Here is a 27,062-nt window from a genome sequence, read left to right on the forward strand (position 1 = left end):
TCCATTTTCTTTTATTCTCTTCCACACCTCTTGTTTTCTTTTTGTATTAGTAAGTCTCTCATGACAATGAGAAGCTAAATCACTCTTTGTTGGGAGTTTAGTCACCAAACACTTTTAATGTAATGATTCTAATTATCTATTTAATGTTATTTTGATATTATTGTCTCTTTTTTGTGCTTAACATCATGTTTATGGTTTAATCCCTCATGCTCATGTAGTGTTATAGGGTTTGTGCATTGAAAAATATTTATCTCCTAAGAACTTAAAAATAACATCTAGGTAATCCATGTCTAAGGATATGATGATATTATTTAATCTTATTTATGCATCTTTATTCTTAAAGCAAATTATTTAATCTAACTCTTAAGAGATTAGGAGTAAAATTAGGTAATTTAGGCTCTTTCACATGAAAGATTATGGCTAAAATAGGTTAGTGGATGAAGATAATAATCATAATAACATTAAATAGTAAAAAATACTTAATATTGCATAAAAAATAATTTCGATAGACTAAGTCCCAACATGTTCCATAAGTATGCTTCAACTGACAACTCATCCCAAATGTTTGTGTTCTATCTCTTTAATGTGTTATGCTTAATTATCTTTATTTATATTGAACTTTACATTTTGTATTATTATTCGAACAATATTGAATTTAATTCATTAATTACTTAAAATTGAACATATACAAACTCTAAGTATAGTTAAAATCTATGTGAACTCGATACTCAATTTTACCGTTTTAAAATACTATTTGAATGAATTGATAAATTTGCCAATAAATTAACACATTATATTTTTTATTGAATGCAGTATAGAATGTCTTTACCGTGTTATTTCTTGAACTATTTAATTACTCATCTTTCTTTCGTTTAAAAAAAAAAAAACATGATAAGTATGGATACGAATTTAAATATTTTTGAATTATTATACATTAAAATGTGGTTGGTGGTAACATCAATTATTACGTGATAGACAAAGTAGAATAATATATATGTCCTATTTTTAGCTAAAGTATAATAATATATAAAAGCTAATTTTCTAACACATTTTTCAGTAGGTACTGTGCACATATACATAAGCCATTGCGATTGGAGCATCATATGGATAATGGATCCAACATGGGATCTATTGTATGGGTACAATCACAACGGTACTCCAATGCAACAAAAAAGAATCCAGAGATAGTTTTGGAAGAATATGCTTACAACACATCGAAATATGGTTTTAGAAATAATGCAAAAAGATTTGAGTATCTCTTGTCGGTATTCCAGTATTTATTTTTCTAACTTGGTAAAAATAAATGCATATAAATACAACACTGTCTTCACACACTTCTATGTTTAGCATATGTCAAGGAACCACCTCGATTTTAGTTTTAGTTTTAGTTTTTTTTTCTTTTTTATCAATTCCCTTAGTTGAAGCATTGCTTTTCAGTTTTCACATTATATATATCAACCGTACTAATTTTGTATTATGCACTTGACCCATCTAGCTAGCTAATTACATATGCACAATATAAGCATTGGCAAGGTTGAATTAATCTTCCTGTAAATTAATTAGTTTTTTTAAGAAAAAAATTATCCAAGGATCCCAGTTGAGAGTAAGAGACTAATCTCTTGTTAAGATATTTTTTTTCTATACATACAAATTTAAAGATCAAATTCTTGAATTCATATTTCAAAATATGATTATTTGTCAATCATATCATATTATATCAGTGATTTTTAACATATTAATGATCAATCATTTAAACTCTCCTCCAAAAATATAAATAAAAAGTGATCAAATTCACTTTAAGGTTGTCACTATTTAAGATTCCACTGCTTCAAAGTTCAAACTAGAAAAAGAAACTACGAAATGGTATTTTTGCACAGGTATAGCAGCAGATAGTTCATAGGATCCCATCTGAAGTTAGTGCAGAAGCTTCAGACAGACAAAATTTGGCAACAAGCTCTTGCCTTTTCATAACTCCATTTGATGTCAGCATTTATACTTCAATGTAGTTTTAAAAGCACCAACCATGCATTGGCCATAAAAAATAGTTAACAATTAGAAGGAGACTCAGAGCAACAATATGAATTAATGGAGAAAGAATATTAGAGAGAAGCACTTGTCTAAAGGGCTGACAAGGCAGGGCTTATAAAAAAGTATACCTATCTTGCAAAAAGTGCTTTATGAAGAATATATCTTCACAAAATTGGATCCTGCATTATGCTTTTGGGTTGAACTAGCCAAAGTTAGACATTATAACATATATTTTAATTGGGCATTAGAAGCTTAAGCACATGTTCAAAGGGGAACAGTCTTTTAACACCCAAAAAGATAGAGAAAGTAGTGGAGAAATAAGGACATATATGCTTCTCAAATCAAAGCAAAATTTTCTATGACTTTGGGCACTAAAAAGAATTCCTAGGCTAGGGGGAATGCCTACTAATTAGCCCATTAAGGCCTAAGCACATGTCCAAAAAGCAGGTTAGTGATTTTCTCAACTAGATCAGAAAGAGTGATCAATATAAACATTAAAAAAACCCACAACAAATGCAACCTAGCCACGTATGTTGGATCGTTGTCCAATCAAAATTTGTCCATAAGAGTGGTGGAATAAACAATGCAATAGAACAGTACTTTTTTTTCTCTCAAGAAACTAACACAAGTATAAGACAGTACCAAAGACAACACAATTTAATTAATCGTGTCTATCAATAATCCTATTGTGTTTGCTTTTACCCTGTCACATAAATGGCACATGACCAAGTGACACTCTACCTTTTGGTCATGGCAGTTAGAGACAAGTTCATCTTTCCGTCGTTTTATTCATCTCCCAAGACGCCGCTGGTCACCACCACCTTAGTCTCCAAAATTGGTCCCCCCACTTCATATTATAAAGTCTTAATTGCATAGCTTAATCAGCATTGGTATCAACATTGCTGTGCTGAAAATATAACATAATAATAATAACTCTAGTTGATAATTACTACACTCTACTAGTATTATAAAGAAAATTCTTCCACTTGGTTGGTGACCCTTTTTAATATATTCTCATGCTTACCATAAACATGTAGGTAGTGCTGATTAGTTAGTGTCCACCAGAGACAGGATTAGCCGCATATGCTCAAATTTGATAAGCATTCATAGCAATGCCTTTTTCGATGTACAAATTACTGTCAAACACATGTTCATGATTCCAACTTATTGGAGAGCTTGCCTTGTAAGCTTTCTATAATGTTTAACTAATTTTTTCGTGATGAACCCACTTTGCTATCAGAGTTGAATTTTGGTACCAAACTAATATTAGTCAGACAACAATGATACTTGCACGATTGGGCATGGTGAAGCAAATGTTATTGGTAATGAGACCATTGATCATAAAAATATCAATGATTCTGTTGCTAAAATGTGGCCAAAACAACTGCACGAGACGATGGAAGCTTTATATTTGTACCTGACAATTATTTTTCTTTTTTTTTTAGGAGAAAGATTGTATTTTATTCCAAGGTGGAAATAGATTGTTGTACATCAGATTCAAATAAGAGGTCCAATTGGTAAGGGACCTCATCTATCCAACATCTTTCTCCTAAAACAAAAGCTAGTCTAGCTAATTTGTGTGCCACTATATTACCTTCTCTCTAATATAATGTTTGTGAATTTAAAACGCATACTTCAACTCCAGTAGTACTGAAACATGTGTATTCAAGGTTTTACTTTTTCCTTAAATAATTAAAAACTTGACCAGGACTACAGACTACCAAATACTTTTTAACCATTAAACTTAAAATACTAGTTAATAAAACTGGAGAGCATATTTAGTTTTTGCTACCTTAATTCAAATTTGTGTCAAGACTCAAGAGGCCATATTCAATCCTTTTTGAAGTCTCAAAATTCGATTCCATGTCATGTGGCAGAGTATGACCTTGCATCTCTATCCTTATCCTTGCTCTCCCGTGGCTCTAGTCTAGTCCAATTATTTTCGATTATGATTTTTTTATATATATAAAAAGAGTGAAGTAACAAAGAGAAGGTCAAGTTGCAATCCAGTTAGATCGAGGATCCAAAGAATTAGAATTAAATTTATATAGAAAGGAAAAGAAAAGAAAAAGATAATGAAAATTACTCGGATTGATTGAATTCGTAGAACATATAGCCCCCTTGTTATCAAGAACCATATCTTCAGAACTAGATACCCCAAAGGCCCTATTAATTTCTTTCGGGTTGAAGTCCAACAACTCATGAAAGAGTTTGTTGAGCACCAATCTAAAGTGGAAAGAATATTCAAACGGAATTTCCTCTGATTATTCAAGCTGAATTCTGATGGTATACTAGTAGAGACTTTCAACGCTTAAAGTAGTGTTTGCCAAGATTGTAAGGGTGAAAAAAATATACCTAATACCTTCATAGTCTATTTACAATATTTTCTTATAGGCTGCGGTAGTAATTCTCAAGTAATTAGGTATGAAAATTTTCTCTAAATGTGAATCCTATTATTGGTGCTAGACATTGTTAGCAGATTACGTGTTAGATCTCATGCTTTTTAGTTTGCAATTGAATGTGAGTTGGTATAGAATCAAAAGTTTCTGACAAAAAAATATTTATGTTATTTTGGACTTGTATTTAGGCTTAGAGAAATTGGACCAGCATATTGGTTTTATGATGGTTGTTTCCTGTACTTTCCAAGTTGTTTCTGCACTCTTTTTGGAATGTTTTTTTGACCTTTCAAATTGAACAGTCAGGAAGTAAAAAGAGGGAGTGCATTCTGGAATGAAAAATTACATTCCGGATTGACGATTCTGAAAGACAAAAAGGAAGTGCAGGAAGCAATAGCCTGGTTTTATTCTTTCTTCCGGGCCTAAAAAAAACAACCTTTGTTATCTCATAGAAGTCAGATTATGACAATGTTGGATAAAAAAACGTTTTTCTATTTTAATGTAATCATGTCTTGCTATTCAATAACTTAATAAGATCTAAATTCCACAATGACGAGCATACTCCCCAATTTTTTTCATCGATAATTGGAAGTCTGGAATTAGACGTCTTCAATAAACCGGCTTAGCAACTTGAAAACATTTTTAAATTTACCAAAAACAGAAAACTATTTTTTGGTGAATGAGTCCCTGTTCAAACTATTCCCAGACATATTAATAATAAAATCTTGGGAGTGTATTAACTGTCAGTATTCAGTAGAGTTATTATAAGTTTTTTTGGTTTCAAATTGCATACAGTTTCACCGGATAAACAATAGATTTATTTGAGCCAGCAAGAGAAGTTGGATCACCTTTTGTTGAGTGTTGACTGTTTCTGTTTATCTCATGCACCTAAAGACTTGCGTTCTCATATTTTTCGTCGTGAATAAAAATGGTACTCAAATAAAAAAGTTGCAAATGTTTTTTATGTTTGCAACGAGAGTTGCACATGAGCTCACGCAAAGTTTCGTTAGTTCATACATTCAAACATGATTAAATTAAATTTGTTACTAAACATTTGAGCACAATGTATTCAAGGTTTGCAGCCTTTCAATGAACTTTGAAACTGTAGAATGTAGATACATCCGTATATACACATGCATATAATCAAGAAATGAAATTGTAAATATATTGATAACTCAAAAAGAAAATTATCTTTTCTTTAAATAATTAAAAATTTGATCAAGACTACTAAATACTTTTTAACCATTAATTTTGTTTATTAGTAGGAATTGAACTCGAAAAACTCAAAGTTTACAACATTTCATACACATTGTGCTCAACCTTTAGACTTCAAATACTTGTTAATAAAACTAGCAACCATCAGAGAAAAATGTCATTCTCATTGTCCTTTTTGCTAATTCTCTCTCCCTCCTGTGTTCATCAATGAGTCCATCAAGATCCTGAGAGCTGATATACTTGTGCTGACAGAAATTGCAAGGGAAGACTCGTGGAATGGTTGGTGCTGTAGTTTGAGAGGCAGGTTCATTGCTTGAGAATGAGAATCCTATTGAATCTCTTTCCCCTGGCTCACTATTCATGGAGTTGAGAGTTGAGTCAAGTGAAATAGCTTCTGAATTAGGATGAATCCCTATTGGATTTGTGATGTTGGAAATGTTAATGAGGTTGTCACAACAAGAATCATTACAGGCTTCTTGAATAGATACTTTGGAAGAAACCTCAGATTCATCTTCTGCATTAGCCTCCACTTCAGGATCAAAGTTTGGTTTCATGTTTTAGCTGTGCTTAAGTTAGAAAGCTAATTTACAAAATACAATTGGAAATTATTAGCCAATAACCACCACAGTGTTCAGAATAAGATATTAAGATCTGTTTCTGAGCTTGCACTGGGATGTTTATTTTATCCTGCATTTTGGGTAAGCCATGAAAATCAATAAGCTCATGTTTGGCAATCCTAAGAGCAAATAAAACAAATAAATAATCTTGAGGCAATATTGATACTGTGAAAGATTACTAGATACACATCATCCAAGTACCATGTTTGTGATTCATGTATTTTTCACTGCTTGAAAAAAATTTCTACTTGGTGCTTGTTTGTTTCATGATATGTTTGGCCAGCCAAATGTAAAAGAAACAAACACTAAAAAGTAGGGTGATTCTGATCGAAGACAAAAATAGGCTCTATATGCAGTAAAATCTATATATTAGTAACACAGTACATCTAATTTGAAATCAATGTTGAATCTGCTACGGAGATTCTTTCTGATTATATATTTCCAAGGAGTCATTGACTTAGAAGGTTAAACGTCATAAGTGCATCTCAATCTCTTGATGAGAGAGAGAGAGAGAACAAAGCAACCAGGTAAAACCTGAACTCCATCAGTTTGTAAGTGCAAATCAAAGTTTAGAGACGAAAAGACCACCATTCAACACACAAGGCAGAAATACAAACACATTAATATGGAGATCCAACAACATCAAAAAACAAAAAATTGCATGAAGATGCTTGTTTCATCTTCATCCCTCCAAAATTTAGAACTAAATCTACCTGGATTTCCATTCTGTATAATAAGCACACAGTTTAGCAACAAAGAAAGGCCTACTTTGTGATAGTTTAGAGAGGAAAATTACTTTGGAGCCTTGGCTAGCGAGGCAGAGTTTGGTGGTGGCAAAACGGGGCACTGATGGCATGATATGAAGTTTGAAGGTAAAATCCACAAACTATTTGCTTTATTCAGTGATTCAGACTTATCTAAAACTCAAGAAAGAGTTGAGAAAAGCTAAAGTGGAAAAGTAAAATAAGACAACCAGTGCTTACTTAAGTACACAGATGCAGTGCAAGTGTTACGTACCTTCTCAAATTTCAAGATCAAGTGAAAGTAGCTTGCTTCTGAAATCACCTAAAAACTGTCTTGAAACAAAACTGGTCATTAAGTTTTCTATGTTTCTGAAACACTAAGGTAAGGTGTGACCTTAAATATTTTTTTAGTTAAGAAGTTTAACCCTGAATGTATACATAATAACTCTAGTTGATAACTACTACACTCTACTACTCCTACTGACATATTATTATAAAGCAAATTCCTCCACTAGGTTGGTGACCCTTTTTAATCTATTCTCATCTCATGCTTCCTCTGTTCCTCACTTTACAATTGTTTACCATAAACATGTAGGTAGGGCTGATTAGTTAGTGTCCACCAGAGACAAAGGATTAGCCGCATATGCTCAATTTTGATAAGCATTCATAGCAATGCCGTTTCCGATGTACAAATTACTCTCAAACACTTGTTCATGATTCCAACTTATTGAAGAGCTTGCCTTGTAAGCTTTTGTAATCCTTAAATATTTTAGCCGTGATGAACAACCCGCTTAACTAGAGTGTACCAAACTTATTAGTAGTATTAGTTAAACACCAATTATACTTGTACGATTGGGCATGGGCAAGCAAATATTATTGGTAGTAATTTTTAGGGTAAATATTGACTTATGTTTCTCAATGTGTAATTCGCTGATAAATGTGTTCGGAATGATGAAAATATAAAATTTAATCCCCGAAAATGAAGAAAAGTGCGACAAATATATCCTGTCGTCAATCTAGATTGTCAGCATAAGAGCATATTTGTCATAATATATTTTTTACTTTTCGTCTTCCAACCCCGCTGACAAATATAGGTAGTGCTGATTATACAAAATACAAAATTTAGTCCCTGAAAGTATAAAAAGTATGACAAATATATCCGGAAGATAATAATATATTTTAACTTATTATTATTATTATTATTATTATTATTATTATTATTATTATTATTATTATTATTATTATTATTATTATTATTATTATGTGTTTGTAATTTACTGCTATTAATATATTTTTGAATTGTCTTTTAATATATATATTATTATTATTTTGATTTTCTCGTCAAACCTTAATCTTTAATGTTGAAAAAACTTTATCTTATATTTTATAATTTTATCAAATTTCTATTAAATTTTTCACTTTTAATCTTTAAAATTATTCTATATCTCAATTCTAACTTAAGTACTCTAATATTTAGATTGAAATTAATATGTCAAGTGTTTCGAGTAGAAAAAGCACAATGAGCCGTATGACCAAATTTATTTATTTATTAAAAATAATATAATCAACTATTTTTTTAAAAAAATCTCAAAAAATTTAAACTAGATAGAACTAAAGTGAAATTATAAGTATTTTTCCTTAATCAATAAAATGTATATATATACCTCAAATATGAAAGAATCACATGGATAAACCTTATGTGCTTCCACTCGAGACAACACTTATTATACATAATATAAATGAAATGAAAAAACAATTACTAACAAATAAAGAATCCAAATAAATTTAAAAAAAAAATACAATAATGCTCAAACTAATACAGATGGTAACTTCAAAAAAAAAATTAGTACAAAGGTTTATTACCTGCGGAACGTAGAGTTATATCTCTCGCTGATTTAGAGGCTGTAGTGACCTTACATTCTATTTGACATATTATGAAAGAGCACATAATAAAGATTAATAATTAATTGAAAAAACAAAAAATTTCAAGAAATAAAATACTTTTATTTTTTAAAATGATAACTCAATTGATTAAATTTTGTGAGACTTTTTTAAAAAAAAATTCCACTTTAGTTTTATCTAGTTTAAATTTTATGAGACATTTTTTTTTAAAAAAAAAGTTGATTAAATTTTTTTTTCTAAAATAAATAAATTTGATCTCGCAGCCGATTGTGTTTTTTCTAATCAAAACTCTCAACATATTATTTTCAATCTAAATATAAGGTTACTTAAGTTGAAATTAAGATATGAAATAGTTTTAAAGATTAAAAATGAGAAATTTAGTAGAAATTTAATAAAATTATAAGATATAAGATAAAGTTTTTTTTAACTGTAAAGGTTAAGGTTTGACAAGAAAATCAAAATAATAAAATAATATATATTAAAAGGAAATTTAAAAAATATATTACGTAAATACTAAACAAATATGAACACTAAATTATAAACACATAATAATAATAATAACCATTAGTCATAATCTATTTTTAACATTTGAATAGATTTGTCGTACTTTACTTTCGGGGAATAAATTTTATATTGTCATCTATGTGTCAGTGGAGTGAAAAGATGAAAAATCAAAAAAGAATATTATGACAAATATGCTCTTATGTTGATAATCCACGTTGTTCATCATTTCAGTGACAAATTTGTCCTTCTGTGCCACATAGGTGACTTTATTATTGGTGACGGACGAAAGTTAACGGCAAGATATATTTGTCGCACTTTTTATATTTTCAGGGATTAAATTTTATATTTTATTAACGGTGCATTTGTCAACGAATTACATATCGAGGGACAAAAGTGACTATTTATGCTCATTTTTAAGTGATAATGCATGAAAATATTCTCTTAACGTGAATCCCATTGGTGTTAGACATTGCTTAACAGTTTACTTGTTAGATCTCATGCTTTGTAACTGTATGGGAGTTGGTATAAGATCATAAGATTCTCAATTCTTATACTTATATTATTTTGGACTTGTATTTGGGCTTAGTGAAATTGGACTAATGTATATTGGTTTTGTTCTTTATTGTAGGTCTAAATCCGTTATGATAATGTTTGATAAAAATTGTGTTTTTCTTTTAACGTAATTATGCCTTGTTATTCAATAACATAACAAGATCTAAATTCCAGCTCAATGACGAGCATATGCTCCAATTTCTTTCACTGATCATTGGAAGTCTGGAATTAGACGTCTTCAATGCATCTAACTTAGCAACTTAAAACCATTTTTAAGTTACCAAAAAGAGAAAACTAATCTTTAGTGAATGAATTCCCTGCTGTAACTATTCTCAGACAGATTAATTAATAATAAAAATTTGGGAGTGTAGTAACTATAAGTAGAATTACTATGAGCTTTTTCGGTTTCAAAACACATACAGTTGCACTAGATAATAAGTTATTGTCTTGGATCCTCATGAAGCCCATAAACAATACTTATTTGAGCCTGCAAGAGAAGAAGTCCAACTTTAATGGTCCATATTGAATCGTAAATCAATATTGAAGTTAACCAAGATCAACAATATTTTTTTTTTCATGGAAGAAAAACAATTTTCCTAACAAGTAAAAAAAATCAACAATTTTTTACCGTTTGCACAACAATAATTATTGGGTTGGGCTATAAAACAAACTACAACAAATGGTGGGATAAAACTTTTTGCACTCCCACTATTGTTTTTTGCATTTCCCATTGCATTATAGAAAACCAATTCCAAAATATAAATTGCATTTTGGAATGGGTTTTTCTTAATGTAATGAGAAATGCAAGAAGCAATAGTAGAAGTGCAGAAAGCAATAGCCCAAATGGTGGTTTTCATTTTTTGATAAAAAAAATATCACAGGTCCACATAATAGTTGGGCTACCTTTTGTGCTGCCAAAGAATTTTGTTGGTGGATATTTGTACGCTTGCCGTTGCATTCCAGACCCACTAGCTCAGATTTTTGCCTAAAACGCTCTTCGTTTTCTGCTGTCTGTTTCTGTCTTTCTCGTGGCACCTTTCTGTCTTGGTAAAAAAGACTTGTAATCTTATATTTTTCGTAGTAAAAACAATTTTTGTACATACATATAAAAGTTGCAAATATTTTTTATGTTTGAATTCTGCATATATTAGAAGAGACTGGTGTGACAAAAGTTCAATTTTTATGTGAAATATCATAATTCTCTTTTTTTAAAATCTTGAAATGAAACTTAATCTAATTTTAAAAATCTCTTTTTAATCTAATTTTATACCACAAAACTTTAAAATCTTAAAAACGAAAAAAAAGATGGTCCTTAAAAATAGCAATAATTTTGTCTTGTAGTTAATTTGCAATTGCAGGTTATTTCACTCTCATTACTTTGGAACGAGTAATTTATATAGATTTTTTTTAAAGAGTGAGCATTTGTGTACTTAGTTTGACATTTTTGGTCAGACAAAATAATACGAACTAAATTTTTTATACACAGAAAAAATCTAATCCAATTCTTTTATGTCTACCAAAATTCTATACCAAATATATAAGTTTGTATATCAATAGTATAAAGAAGTGCAATACTATCATACATCAGATATTTAGTTTGAGCCATGAGATGTTGTAATTTACATTTTTATAGTAAGATAATATTGATTTGACTTTTCTAAAATAAACAAATATGTGGGAAGAGAAATTCTTGAAATATACTCTTTAACGTACACACTCTTTACTATAGTTAGTGATTGAAAGAAATTGAAAATCACAAAAATTATAGATTCTATTTTGGGGAAGAGTTGGATGAACATGTTGATGATATTTGCTAATTGAAATCACAAAAAATTATAGATTCTATTATTGTTAACACACTCTTTATTATTGATGATATTTGCTAATTGGGTAAAGTAAACTAATGATTTGTTTTTTAGCCAAAATTTGTTTGTCACGTACTATTGTTTTAAGATTGTCCTTTATTTCTTTTTACTTCCGGGACTTAAATGAGGAATTGTGTATTGATATCGTGTGTCTATGCAGAGATATGGTTGCATTCCAAGATTCGTCTGAGGGAATATCTTCACTTGATCAAGTGGACAATGTGCACAATAAGGTATGACATTCTTTACTCTTATTTAACGGTGATTATTATTTGAATTGTTATAGGTTGAGTCTTGTGACCTAAGTTATGCGAATTGTTGCCTTGGATGTAAAATGTAATTCAATACTTGAAACTGACATAATTTGATGTGTTGCAAGTTATTTACTCAAGTAATACATATTCTTCTTTAAAAACTTAATATATATATATATATAAATCTTTTGATCATGAAAAACAGAAAATAATGAGGAATTAGGCTCTACACTTTACTGGCAACTTTCTTCCTTCTTATTCTTTTGTAAGCATCACTAGTAATCTAATCTATTATATATTGAGTTCTCTTTTTATGTCCATTGTTACACTAAATTGCATGTGCCAATTATAGTGTATGCTAAATTAAGAAAAATCAGTAATAATCAAAAGAGTGTCTAACTATATGCACGGCTAGTCTATTCACTGCATTTTGGTGTTGTGATATGAGTAGTCTTGAAGTGGAAGCTTTGGCATGAAGCAGGCAAATCTTTGCATCGACACTTCCATTGTATTTAGATAAGCCATTACTTCTCGTGGTTTTGTCTTCTATTTTTTTTCTCTGTTTTTGTAAGAATTATTTGTTCTATTTTTTTAGGAAATCTACTGAGAATAATGCAGCAGCCAAATAGAAGTATTCCTGTTATTTAGTAACCCTGGTGTAATTTTGTTGGGTAGATTAGGATTTTGTTATGTTAGATTTAAATTTATGTAAATTGTTCTGTTTGTCATAAGAGCTGGACCACCATCAAGTTATATAATTAATTTATTACTTTAAATTTAAAATATTTATATATTTGTTCATATTTTAAAATGAGAAATTATACTTGTAAAATAAATTGTACAAGAAAATATACAATCAAAAGAGAGAAAAGAAAGATAAATTTAAATTTAAAATGTAATAAATAATAACAAAAAATAAAATATAATATTGTATAAATTATTTTACGTATGTTAGTTCTCTTATGATTAAGATAAGATATAAATAACACTATGTTTGATTTTTCTTAAATAGGAACTGGAGTTTGAAATGAATAGAAAGATAAAGATATAAATATTATTTTGGAAAAACGTAAATATAAAGTGAATCTTATAGTAATATCATCATAGCTACCTAACCTATTGGTTGACATCTCAAAGAAAGGGCATTAAAAGAAAGTTCCCTTCTGTCATTGTAAGTTACTTTAAAAGATCGAAAATCATTCTTAAAGTCTCCCTTTCCCTCATTAGCAATAGCTTCCAGCTAAGATATTGAGAGCTCAACGCAAGAATGACGAATTGAAAGTTCATGATCCACCGTTATTTAATTTCTTCCATTCCTGTCACTTTATCTTTTTTCCTGGGCTTATTAACATGCTTATCTGTTATATATTATGCCTTTCAAATATAATACTTAATTTATTCATTTTTGCTTCTTTTTTTTTTTACATAAATTTCTTATAAAATAACATATTTTTATTTAAATGGTCCATTTTAATAATCTGTGATTCTTTTATTTGGTCCATTTAACATGAATATCAAATTAAAAACTTCAGGTATATATATATATATATATATATATATATATATATATATTAAAAAATATAACAAAAATTAATAAACGAAACCACGACAAATGAAATAATATTTTGATTATTTTGTGTGTAAAATATTTATCTAAAATGTAGAAAAATAAGAAATAAAATTGAAAAAAACTGTGAATCCTTGTAAGTTTGGGACAAAAGTTATGCCTAAAAATTTGGGAGAACAGCTGGTCCAGGTTTTGCTCTTGCCATTTGGCCCATATTTTCATCATTGCATGTGATTGCTCTTATCATGGAGCTAAACGTCACTAGTATATATATATATATATATATATATATATATATATATATATATATATATATATATATATATATTATAAATTTTCCTTTAAATTCAATACTTCATAATAAATCATATTAAATTTATTTAAAAGCAAAATAAAATCATATTAACATTATAAACTATGCTTAGTTTAATATTTTAAGAAAATATTTATTTTCAATTTTCATTAACTTTCTAACAAATTTTTTTTAAAAAAAAATCTTTCCCAAATACGCCATATACCCTAGCACATATATTCCGATAATTATAACTTGAAAGTTCAAACTCTGTTTTTTGATTATTTGTACACTATTTTATGAAAACATTTTTCTCTTTTTTTATTAACTTCCTAACAGTTATATATATATATATATATATATATTTTTTTTTTTTTCTAAAAAAATATTTCCTACAGATGCCAATTGCCATTTATCCCCGGTACCTATATTCGAACAATCATACGATTCATTACTTCAAACTATGCTTTTCAATTATTTATACACTATTTTTTTTTTTCAATCTGAGAATTATTATTTATTTATATATTATGATGAAAATGAAATGAAGAGGGCCCATGCACCAGAATCACACCCACTGATGACAGTACAGCCTCTCTCAATCTCTCCTCATCAGCAGTGGTCATGACAGGCAGATACCTGGGCCCCACTTCCCATGTGCACTTCTCCCTTCTCTTCTCCCAACCCCAACACTTTTGTTTTCTAATTTCTATGTACTCCCCATCTCCACCACCACCTTACTTACTTATTCCACCACATTACAGTTTACACCCCCCCTCTTTCTCTCTCTGAAACTAGCTAATACAAGAAAGATGAAACCTTTAGCCTTGTTGGCCATTGGTGTCTTCACCATGATGACTCTCTTGGCAAGCTCTCAAGAAGATGATGATGCTTCTGTTATGCTGGCTCTCAAGAACAGCCTCAATCCGCCGGGCTGGTCCGACCCGGACCCGTGCAAGTGGGCCCGCGTCAGATGCTCCGACAACAAACGGGTCACCCGGATCCAAATCGGGCGCCTCAACCTCCAAGGCACCCTCCCAACAACCCTCCAGAAGCTCACCCAGTTAGAACACTTGGAGCTCCAATACAACAACATCTCGGGCCCACTACCTTCCCTCAACGGCTTAAGCAGCCTCCGCGTCTTCGTGGCCAGCAACAACCGCTTCTCCGCCGTCCCCGCCGACTTCTTCTCCGGCATGTCGCAGCTCCAGGCAGTGGAGATAGACAACAACCCGTTTGAGCCATGGGAGATTCCTCAGAGTCTCCGAAACGCTTCCGGGCTTCAGAACTTCTCTGCCAACTCGGCCAACGTCAGAGGCACCATGCCGGACTTCTTCAGCTCTGATGTTTTCCCCGGGTTGACGCTTTTGCACTTGGCTATGAACAGCCTCGAGGGAACTTTTCCGTTGAGTTTCTCTGGGTCGCAGATTCAGTCTCTGTGGGTGAATGGACAGAAGAGTGTTAACAAGCTCGGTGGGAGTGTTGAGGTTCTGCAGAACATGACTTTCTTGACCCAAGTTTGGTTGCAATCTAATGCTTTCACGGGTCCCTTGCCTGATTTGTCCGCGCTGAAGAGCTTGCGTGATTTGAATTTGAGGGATAACAGGTTCACTGGTCCTGTTTCGACTTTATTGGTGGGTCTCAAGACGCTTAAAGTTGTGAACTTGACTAATAATTTGTTTCAGGGTCCAATGCCGGTGTTTGCTGATGGGGTTGTGGTGGATAATATTAAGGATTCGAATAGTTTTTGCTTGCCGAGTCCGGGTGATTGTGATCCCAGGGTGGATGTTCTTCTTTCTGTTGCTGGGGTTATGGGGTATCCTCAAAGGTTTGCTGAGAGTTGGAAGGGAAATGATCCCTGTGGTGATTGGATTGGGATTACATGTAGCAATGGGAATATAACGGTTGTTAATTTTCAGAAGATGGGACTTAGTGGTGTGATATCGCCTGACTTTGCTAAACTTAAATCCTTGCAAAGGATAATGTTAGCTGATAACAATCTCACTGGTTCGATTCCGGAGGAGCTTGCTACTTTACCTGCGCTTACTCAATTGAATGTTGCGAATAATCAGCTTTATGGAAAGGTGCCAAGTTTTAGGAAAAATGTAGTTGTGAGTACAAGTGGTAACATTGATATAGGGAAGGATAAGAGTAGTTTATCCCCGCAGGGTCCGGTGTCTCCAATGGCTCCCAATGCCAAGGGAGAAAGTGGCGGGGGTCCAGGAAATGGTGGCAAAAAGTCTTCTTCCCGTGTGGGAGTAATTGTGTTTTCAGTGATTGGGGCTGTGTTTGTGGTTTCAATGATTGGTTTCTTGGTTTTCTGCTTGTTTAGGATGAAGCAAAAGAAGCTGAGCAGGGTCCAGAGCCCAAATGCCCTTGTTATTCATCCTAGGCATTCAGGATCCGATAATGAGAGTGTAAAGATAACCGTAGCTGGTTCAAGTGTCAACGTTGGTGCTGCCAGTGAAACGCGAACCATGCCTGGCAGTGAGGCAAGTGATATTCAAATGGTTGAAGCAGGAAATATGGTCATTTCCATACAAGTTCTGAAGAACGTCACCGACAATTTCAGTGAGAAGAATGTTCTGGGACAAGGAGGTTTTGGAACGGTTTATAGAGGTGAACTCCATGATGGTACAAGAATTGCGGTGAAAAGAATGGAGTGTGGGGCAATAGCTGGGAAGGGTGCGACAGAATTCAAGTCCGAAATTGCTGTTTTGACTAAGGTTCGCCACCGGCATCTTGTTGCCCTTCTTGGTTACTGCTTGGATGGGAATGAGAAGCTTCTTGTGTACGAGTACATGCCTCAGGGAACGTTGAGTAGCCATCTTTTTAATTGGCCAGAGGAAGGACTAGAACCACTGGAGTGGAATAGAAGATTGACAATTGCCTTGGATGTGGCAAGGGGTGTTGAGTACCTGCATAGCTTGGCCCATCAAAGCTTCATACATAGGGATTTAAAACCTTCAAACATTCTCCTTGGAGATGATATGAGGGCAAAGGTTGCAGATTTTGGTCTTGTCCGTCTTGCTCCAGAAGGAAAAGCCTCTATAGAAACAAGAATTGCAGGAACTTTTGGATATTTGGCGCCAGAGTATGCAGGTATCTGTTAGTTTTTTAACTTCCCTTCACTGCACTATGTCTTTTTGAGATAATGCCGTTTTTAGTTAGTTTTTCCAAATAAACAGTAGGAATAATAAGATAATATATTTTAAGTCAATGGCTTAGTGTCCTAGATTCCCTGGGAAAAATATACCATAGTAAAATCTAGTTTGATTTGCATATTTATTGCCTGCTAGGATCCATGATACTTTAAAAGCAACTGGAGACAATCATTTCTTCTTAGGAAGCTAATAAGACAAATTTTTCTCTTATCTACTTTCTAACCAAATGTGCCAAGATTTGACTAATTTACTGATGAAGAGATAGGAGAAAGAGCTATTTTCTAACAACTTGGAACTGTTGCTTGGAAGTCAAGTAAAACCATTTATTACTATTTACAAACTCATCCTGTACTCGAAAGTCAAGACTCAAGAATGTAACCGCTGCATCCATTTTATTCATGTTTATTGCTTCTAATACATTAATTTGTTAGCTTGCTTTCAGAATGTTAATTTCCCCTTGGGATTTATCTTGTCTTGATGACATGGAGTATTTGGATTGACTTGATGTTTGTAACCTGATTTCTTTGCATGGTGGCATAAAAATTCTGAATGCTTGTGTTTAATCTTTGTTGGATGTTCATTGACTATTGGGCATACATCTCTAACTCTGCCATGCAAATGGCTATCTGATTGCAGTTACTGGCCGTGTGACAACTAAAGTTGATGTGTTCAGCTTTGGGGTAATATTGATGGAGCTCATGACAGGAAGGAAAGCACTTGATGAGACTCAACCCGAGGATAGCATGCACCTTGTAACATGGTTCCGCAAAATGTCCATAAATAAGGACTCATTCCGCAAGGCCATAGACTCCGCCATGGAGCTCAATGAGGAAACGCTTGCTAGCATTCACACAGTAGCAGAGTTAGCCGGCCACTGCTGTGCGAGGGAGCCATATCAAAGGCCTGACATGGGTCATGCTGTCAACGTGCTTTCTTCTCTTGTGGAACTCTGGAAACCATCTGATCAGAATTCTGAAGATATATATGGCATTGACCTTGACATGTCCCTACCACAAGCACTAAAGAAGTGGCAAGCTTACGAAGGTAGAAGCCAAATGGAGTCATCTTCTTCGTCTTCGCTACTTCCAAGCTTGGATAACACACAGACAAGTATACCTACTCGCCCTTACGGATTTGCTGATTCTTTCACATCAGCAGATGGTAGGTGATCATGCTTGGTTGTAAATAATTCTAAGGTGTTTCTTTAGTGTGCATGTTTATTCTTCAGTCCTTGCTTCTAGCTGGCTTTTCTTTTGTGAACTTTTTTTTTTTTATATCTTTTTTCATGGTGTAGTTCTCCACATCTCCTCCATGATTAATTTCACACCTTCTTTAGCACTTATTAAGGATTTTTGCTGACAAGCTGGGAAGAGATTCTCAGCTGAGGATGTATTTTTCATCATCTCACATTCATGTTTCCCCCTTTTGAGTTAATTTTGAGATGTGTAAATCAAATATCACTATTGAACTTCCAGTTTGTAGCTTTAGCTTGTAGTGTGATTAGTTTTGCTTTAATTACATTAACACTTGTCGAACCAATTTGGTTGCAAGTTGTATTAAAGTGCATGTAGATTGCAAATGACACAAGAGGATCAATACAACAACTGGCACCAATTTGAAAATCCACAACTTAAATTTGTTTCATTTTATGCGATGGGGATTTCAAAATTATGAGAGAATACAACTTTATAGCTACACGCCACAAGGTTGTTGTCATATGGATGTTGCAGGGACTCTGGCGTTTATGAAGTAAGTTTTGGATGAATATGGATTTGTGAAATGGACAAAATAGACAGGTGAGGAAGTAGTTAAAGAAAGAGAGAAAAAACCAAATATTATTTGCTGCTGCTGGGGTTGCCTCGAATGAAATGGTGACAGTGTGGCAAAAGGCAAGTGCAAGTTAAGCCAAAAGATTAAAACCTGTGTCCTGTGTGTGTCTGTCAAACTTTCCAACTGGCTTCCACAAATCACTTTATTGTTTCTTATTAGTTAAGCTTTCACATTAGAAAGAAATAAAAAAAGGAGGAGAAAACATAAACAAAATGAAAGGTCCCCTTTTATCAGTCAACAAAAGATAATTTCATAAATAAAGTCTATCCTCACCTCTTAATTTTAAGTTAGGATACACAACAAGATAAAGAAACACCAAAAATGTCAACAAAGCATTACACCAAAGGAGAAGAGGTTTACTATGAGCCAAACCAACTATGCCGTCAGTCACTGCATTATCTTCTCTTTTGGTGAAAGAGAGAGGGAGAGAGAGTTTGACTCATCTATACTAAATTCCGTGTAATATTTAGTGTAATAAATTATTTATTAGTAGTAGTTTATATAAATAAGTAACTATATGTAGTATTATATCAACTTTAACTTTATTTAAAATTTACTTTAACACACTAATGTAAGATGCAAGATACGACACATGTATGTAGTTACATTTAATGTAACAAGATACATGATTATTTATTTACATAAAACAATAATTTTTTTTATCCAATACTATATTTATAAGAGAAATGAACATCCCATTACAAGAAATTTTGATCGTGAAATAAATTAATATGCATGATATAATATAATAAAACAATATGACAAAAAAAAATCATAGGACCTTGGGAGTGGTTTAAAGTTTAACGGTAGGGGTAAAGGTGACAAGTAGGATGTTAAATAAAAATTTTGTTTACATAAGTCGTTAAAATTAACTTTAAGAGTTTAAAAGTAAAAAGAAATTAAAAATATTTATTTATTTTATGTATTGAATGTTTTTTCAGTAGAAATGTTTACTTTAAATTACTTAAAATTATTTTTAGATGCTGATACTAACAAAAGTTGACAAAAGACACAAATATACAGAATATCTGAACGAACAAATTGACATTGAGCAAATCATGGCGCAACACCCAGTCAACAATACTTGCAGTGACAACTAAATTCATCTACGTTTACTCGTCTCACCGAAACATTTCGTATGAGAATAAGCATTTATCATTCATTAAGTTTTTAAGTTTCAACCTGATATAATCAAGCCAATGAATTAATACATCTTAAGTCTTGGACCAATTTCTTTAAATTTAATATAAAATTTTAATTTTGTTGTTAAGCACTGATTGTAATTTTGGTAACTTTAGATTTGAGTTTGTAGTCCACAGTTCCATAAATTTTCAAACAGAAATTAAAAGAGAAAAATCATCGTTCTTAATTATTTGAGTATTTTATTTTATCTGCTCCCTATTTTGAATTAGAACTAATTTTAGCAATTACCCTTTAAAGAACCCCGCCTTTATCATTTTTTTTTTTTGCAATAAATACATTTTAATTGAATTTTTGTATGTGTCATTTAAAATTTGCTTCAACAATCAAATAAGTTAAGAAACTTTAATATATTTTTATGTATGAAAGCATGCGCAGTTTATTTCTGTGTAAAAAATTATTTGCCCCGATAATCAAATCGTAGAATGCACGTATATTTTGGTTTGTACAAAACATTTTATTTTGACGATAAAAAAATGATTTTTTTTTAAATGAAGATAATTTTGAACACTTTTTTTCTTCTAAAAAAGATCTTATGGTAAGAAGCATTAGGCTTTTGTTTTGAAAGGCCTTTTCTTTAGACATGTTGTGAAAGACTTATTTGCAACGTATTTAAATTTATCTTGTAATATAACATAAGTATTTATGTAATCATGTGTGAAAGCTTATAAAACAATAGAATTACAAAATGAGTCGCCAGGCCCAGCCCAACGGACCAGAGAGCCAAAATGGGCTGGCTCAGCCTTATATCAAGTTAGCAGACCAATTTAGCCTTACTTAATATATATATATATATATATATATATATATATATATATATATATATATATATATATATATATATATATTCTAAATCTGAAAAAAATCAGCATTTAAAAAAAAAAACGTTTTGGGTTCTGTTCTTGAAAGAGATGATTTTAAAAAAGTTTTCCTCATTTTATTTTTTATTTTGTCTTGGAACACATATTTTTCAGTTGATCATGAATTTTAAGACTTAACCAAGCACACACATGAATAAAACAAATTTGCGTTTCGGTTTAAAATTATTTTGATAGATACAATTGATGTGTCCCCAACTCCACATAGTATGCATTTTTTTTTTTTGAAAGACACATCATGAAACAAGGACATTTGACACGTGAAGCCACATTAAAACTTTTGGCACTTACACACCCTCTTCCTTTTTGAGCCTTCAAATGTGTTTTAGCTATTAAACCTTTAACATGACCATGTCAATAGCCTGCATGGATTTGTTTTGTTAGAAATGACACGATTTTGCCTATTTCTGACACGGCCATGCCAAGCCATTTGGACTAAATTCGTAGACTAGGTCCAACTTGGGTTATTTGAAACCCATTCTTGACTTACGAGTTATGACACTATTGGGTGATTATAAGTCTCTATCGATATCTTTTGATAATCTTTGTTCGTTTTTTGAATTGTCTCACACTCTTTCTTAGCTTCTCAAGTGCATCATGAGGATAAAATGTTGTTATTTTGGAAATACACGAGAAGACTTCATATTTTAAAGATTTGAAGATCAACTTCTCTTAAAAGGGTTTTTTTAGTTTTCTTTTAATTCTATTTTTCTTATATTATAGATTGTGTTATGGGTTTCGTTTGTTTTGTATTTCTCTTCGAATATATGTAACTAAATCCACATTTAGGAGATCACCAATTTTAATATATGCTACTAAGATGAAATTTTAATATGATTAAAAATAATATTAAAAGCATTTAAAGCATTTTATTGAGACCAATGAGGCTGGATATAGTACAGAGGGATTAATAAAGATTCAAATACTTACATATAGAGATGGTTATATTTATCACCGAGTGTGTGAATTAAATGATACATAATTGTTCTAATTTTAAAAAAATCTTAAATTTGAATCTTGTGTATGTAATTACATAAAATACATAAAAAGAAAATTTATCATTTATAATAATTTTATTTAATTAAAGTAAAATAATCTTTGATAACAGAAGATACATGTGATTAAAATAATAAAAGAAGAAAAAAAAACACAAAAGAAATGATCATATTTATTAGACTGTACCTAGAATAGGATTGGCATATCCATATATGTATAATAATGTAATTCTACCTTTTCGCAGCTATTTCACTTCTTTATCACGCATTACTGACTCTTTAATTAGGGGCAGATCCACATCAGGTGTTCAAGGAAAATTAAGTTGTCTGACTATAGCAATTACAGTCTACTGCATTTGGCTGTCTAGGAACAAACTGATTTTTGAAGATTATCAATTTTCTGTAATAGATGCTATTAGCAAGATTAAGTTTCTTATGTATAGACAAACGCACCTTGACATAGGTCTTCTTGTATTAGAGAGACTTTTGATTTTCTTTAACTGCGGGGTATGCCCCGTTTATTATTGTATCATTTTGAATTTAATATAATTTACATTTTTTTTCCCAGAAAATAATGTAATCCTACAAAGCTTGAAGTTCAAAGAAGGTGTGTATTTGAATGGTACAGGAACAAAAAACGAGGTCTCGTAGTCGTATATGAGAACAATAAGGTAGGTAATGGGAGTGTGGTAGAAGTCAAAAGTTCAACCCACGTATACTGCTGTGTGCAGTTGGATCAGCGACCACAAGCCAACAGCTAAGCAAGAATATAGAATATATCATCTTCTCTGCATGGCAATATCCATATATTTCAAGTTGAATTAAATTTTATCCAACGTGAACATCCAATTTTTCATTATTAGACACTCATCACATAACTTACATTTATGCTATATTTTGTACTATACAAATAATTAATGCTTTAAAAGAAATATAATTAATTACATGGATAATACTGCCAAGCGAAGAACGAGGAAGAATATTAGTTGTCGATAAGACTCCATGAATAATTTAAAAGAGCAGTTACATCAATTTTATAACTGTTTTTTCATATTCTATTTCATATATACTTTTATCTAATAGAATGAGGATTTGTTTATTTTTTAGAAATATATAAATTACTATTTCATAAAGTTCCTCCATTGCCAAGTTTCTAAAGCATCTCTTTGATTGAAGTTTGCGACTTGCGAGCCTCTCTAACCTTCCTATATTCTCTTTGAACATTCGTGTCCCTATTTCTCAAGTTCGCAACAAAGAAAGTAAGAAACAAATATAAAATTAAATCATAAAATTAAACTTTGAAAAGTATTATTACTTAGTAATTGTATTATTATATCTACTTTTCTACTATACTAACTTTGAAAGTTTATTTGCTTCCACTAATTCATTTTTTTTTTTATATATTAACTCTCTTCTCTTATTATATACAAGTAATTTCTACACAATTTATGAGACTGATATTAGTTTTTTTTATGATTTTACAAATGTTTTCAAATCTAATTTTTCATCATGAGAGTTATTATCTTAATATTCAAATTTAAATTAAACCATATTTTATTTTAAGTTATAATAGTTACTATTTTTAAAATTAAATTAAATTAATTATTTTTATTCTAATTATGCTATTATGATCAGATTAAATATTATATTATTTTTAATCTTTAACACATTCTATCTATTATATTTAAAATATTTTTGTCATAATTATAATATTGTTTGAAATTCAAATAAAATTAACTACAATATAATTTATGTAACAAAAACTACACAATGCATTTGTAGAAATTAAAATGGTAGTAATTGTAAATTACTATAAAAACCCGTCATATAATGATATAAATCTTGATTACTTCATATAGTACTTGTAAATTTGCCTAGTTTTTATACTATAATTCTTTCCACGCCTTTTTAAAATATCAATTCGCAACGTGTAAAATCAAAGTAAAATGAGGCATGTTTTATATTGGCATGGCTATTGGCTGCACCTTTCATTTGTGTTGAATGAAAAGATTTTTCTATTTTTTTTCTAAAAGTACGAAGCACCGAGCCATGTTTCCCTATAAGGCGGGGACAAATTAAATTAAACACACATAGGCATGCACCAGTAGACTTACCCAATGCCAAAATCAGAAAAGACTAAGGAGTATAAAAAAGAAAACGGGAATGTTACAACTGCAAACAAAAAAGCCAAAAAAACAGTATTATTGTACTAGTAAAAAACAAAGATCATGCATGCAAATGATGCAATTGCAAATTGTAAATGCAAACTTTAGATAGGGATGCAAGTCAGCACACCGACCTTTGCTGACTCAGTCTCAGTCAGCTCCAAACCCACGCCATTCAACTTCGTCCGCGTCTTGTTGGTACAACAACATCAACTATACTACTATTACTTCACTTCCTTATTTTAATTAATTAATTAACCCATTTCAAAATCATCCAACCCCGAGTGACTTTTCAACTTTCAAACTTCAACGTTCAAACAATAATCCCAAAGTCCTAACACACACACGCACACACAAAAAAAAAAATAAATAACTCTTTGAACTATTTCTCTCTCACGGTCTTACCTCAAGCTTTGACCCATGTACCACAAAGCATGTTGTACTATAAAATACCAAACACTCACCACTTTCTTTCCTTCATAACATTCACATACAATTCTTCTAAGCTCTACCCAACAAGCATACATACAAAAAATCGAAAATTTTACTATTATTATTACTATAGCAACATGGTTTTGTCATGGACAAAAGGGAGAGTGTTCCGGCGTGCCAGAAAGGGGAAAGAGTTGAAAAATTTCGGTGGCGACTTGGAGATAGACATTGCGATCCCCACCCACTTCCGGTGCCCGGTAACATTGGACATGATGAAGGACCCCGTGACCGTTTCCACGGGCATAACCTACGACCGCGACAGCATCGAGAAGTGGATCGAGTCCGGGAACCGCACGTGCCCGGTCACCAAAACGGAGTTGACAACCTTCGACATGATCCCGAACCACGCCATCCGTAGGATGATCCAGGACTGGTGCGTGGAGCACCGTTCCCACGGCATCGAACGGATCCCCACTCCTCGTATCCCCGTCACCCCGTACGAGGTTGCTGACACGTGTACGAGGATCTTGTCGGCGGCGCAACACGGGGACGAGAACAAGTGCGTGGAGTTGGTGAGCAAAATTAAAGCGTGGGGAAGGGAAAGTGAGAGAAATAAGAGATGCATAGTTTCTAACGGTGCTGCTTTAGCACTAGCGAACGCTTTCAACTCTTTCTCATCGCGTGGGTTGTTAATTGAGAAGAACGTGGTTGTGTTGGATGAGATTCTGGGTGCTTTGGTATGGATGCGTCCTCTTTCTGAAGAGGGTAGATCCGTGTTGGGGTCATCGAGTTCTATCTCTTGCATGGTTTGGTTCATGAACGGTAAACAATTATCCACAAGGCAAAACGCTGCTTTGGTTCTTAAGGAGATGCATGTTGAGGCTTTGGTGAAATGTGTAGGAGTTTTTGAGGCTTTGATTAACATGATTAAGGAGCCTGTTGGGAGTGGTTCCACCAAGGCCTGTTTGTCAACGATTTTCAACTTGGTTAATAATAAAAGAGGCGTGACGACTTGTCAAAGGTTTGTGGAATTGGGTTTGGTTGATGTGGTGTTGGAGGTTCTTGTTGATGCGGAGAGAGGGGTGTGTGAGAAGGCTTTGGGGGTGTTGGATAGCGTTTGTGATTGCAAGCAAGGGGTGGAGATGGCAAAGGCTAATGCTTTGACTTTGCCTCTTGTGATTAAGAAGCTCTTGAGGGTGTCTGAGTTGTGTTCAAGCTTCGCGGTTTCGGTTCTTTGGAAGCTTTGTGACAAGAATATTGAAGAAGGGGTGTTGATTGAGGCGCTTCAAATGGGGGTGTTTCATAAACTACTTGTTTTGTTGCAAGTGGGTTGTGGTGAGGGAACCAAAGAGAAGGCTACGGAGTTGTTGAAGTTGTTGAATAGTTGCAGGAGCAAAGCTGAGTGTGTTCATCATTCTTCGTTGGATTTCAAGCATTTGAAGAATCCCTTCTAATTTGATCTGGCTATAGGATATGAGATTTGATTTCACTTCTTTTTTTTTGTATAGGTTGATCATACTGTAGAAACAGAATATAATACTCTTGTACAAAGACGTACACATACGGAGGATACAAATTGTATCTCTTAACACTCAATTGAAGTTTTGAAATTCTTTTTTTTCCATGGAAGGTTTAGATTTGAGACACACGGACTTGTAATTCACAAATTCAGAAATTACAATAGAAGAAAATGTTTTGGTTTATTACAAACCGGGGATTGTTATGTATGTTTTGATTATTAATTAAGGATTTATTAAAGCACCATATTGAAAGGCTACTCGAAGTAAAAATACATGGAAGCAGATTTATAAATACACTATATATTTTAAAAAACAAAATAAATATATTGATCAGTGTCATGTATTAATCTAAGACATCTTATATCCATATAGGCTATTAGAAAATTTAGAAAATAAAGTTATTCTAATTAAGCTGCTAAAGCATTTCTTAATATATAGTAAATTGATGACAACTCTCAATCGATCTCTCTGCACAAACAACCCAATCGCAGCAAGCATAGTTGCTACCACTAGGAAAGAACTCCCACCATTCTCTTCCGTTGGAGACCGAGCTTCAGAGTCATTTTCCACAATATTAACGGTTATATTCACAAGTACATCACTTCTAAAATTCCGCACCTTTCCATGAAAGCCCGGTTGTTTGCAACATTCAATTCAGTAAGCATAGACAAAGTAGTAAGTTCCTCCGGAACGGAACCAGTGAGATTGTTACCAGCAACCACTATTATTTGCAACGATTTAAGCTTAACATATTCCAACGCTTTGAAAACTAAAAAAGTATTTTTAACGGTAAAAAAAATGTTATTTAAAATGTTTTAAGGATAAAAAATAATACAAACTATTAAAATAAAATTTTGCATGAAACTAGTTTTGCATGAATTACTCGAATTTGACTCTTAATTAATCACTCATTCAAGTTGTTTGTAAATTTAAGTTTTAAGAT

General features: G+C 32.2%; 3 protein-coding genes across 3 annotated transcripts; 2 read left to right on the forward strand and 1 right to left on the reverse strand.

Moving 5' to 3' along the window:
* Positions 1-5,656: 5,656 nt before the first annotated feature.
* On the reverse strand, positions 5,657-7,559 carry LOC112999948 (zinc finger protein 4). The gene is made up of 2 exons (XM_026126390.2): positions 7,274-7,559; positions 5,657-6,326 (listed from the first exon to the last, which is right to left on the reverse strand). Exon 2 carries the CDS (start codon positions 6,191-6,193, stop codon positions 5,774-5,776), a length of 420 nt encoding a protein of 139 aa, XP_025982175.1. The 5' UTR covers positions 6,194-6,326; positions 7,274-7,559; the 3' UTR covers positions 5,657-5,773.
* A 7,056-nt stretch (positions 7,560-14,615) lies between these two features.
* Positions 14,616-18,617, forward strand: LOC100789646 (receptor protein kinase TMK1). The gene is made up of 2 exons (XM_026126391.2): positions 14,616-17,037; positions 17,736-18,617. The coding sequence occupies exons 1-2, from the start codon at positions 14,748-14,750 to the stop codon at positions 18,266-18,268; spliced, it is 2,823 nt and encodes a 940-aa protein (XP_025982176.2). The 5' UTR covers positions 14,616-14,747; the 3' UTR covers positions 18,269-18,617.
* Positions 18,618-24,500: 5,883 nt separating this feature from the next.
* LOC100790182 (U-box domain-containing protein 21) lies at positions 24,501-26,305 on the forward strand. Its single transcript, XM_003519276.4, has one exon. It carries the CDS (start codon positions 24,602-24,604, stop codon positions 26,051-26,053), a length of 1,452 nt encoding a protein of 483 aa, XP_003519324.2. The 5' UTR covers positions 24,501-24,601; the 3' UTR covers positions 26,054-26,305.
* Positions 26,306-27,062: the final 757 nt, after the last annotated feature.

The sequence above is a fragment of the Glycine max genome, chromosome 2, assembly GCF_000004515.6.
Source record: "Glycine max cultivar Williams 82 chromosome 2, Glycine_max_v4.0, whole genome shotgun sequence".
Lineage (NCBI taxonomy): Eukaryota > Viridiplantae > Streptophyta > Magnoliopsida > Fabales > Fabaceae > Glycine > Glycine max.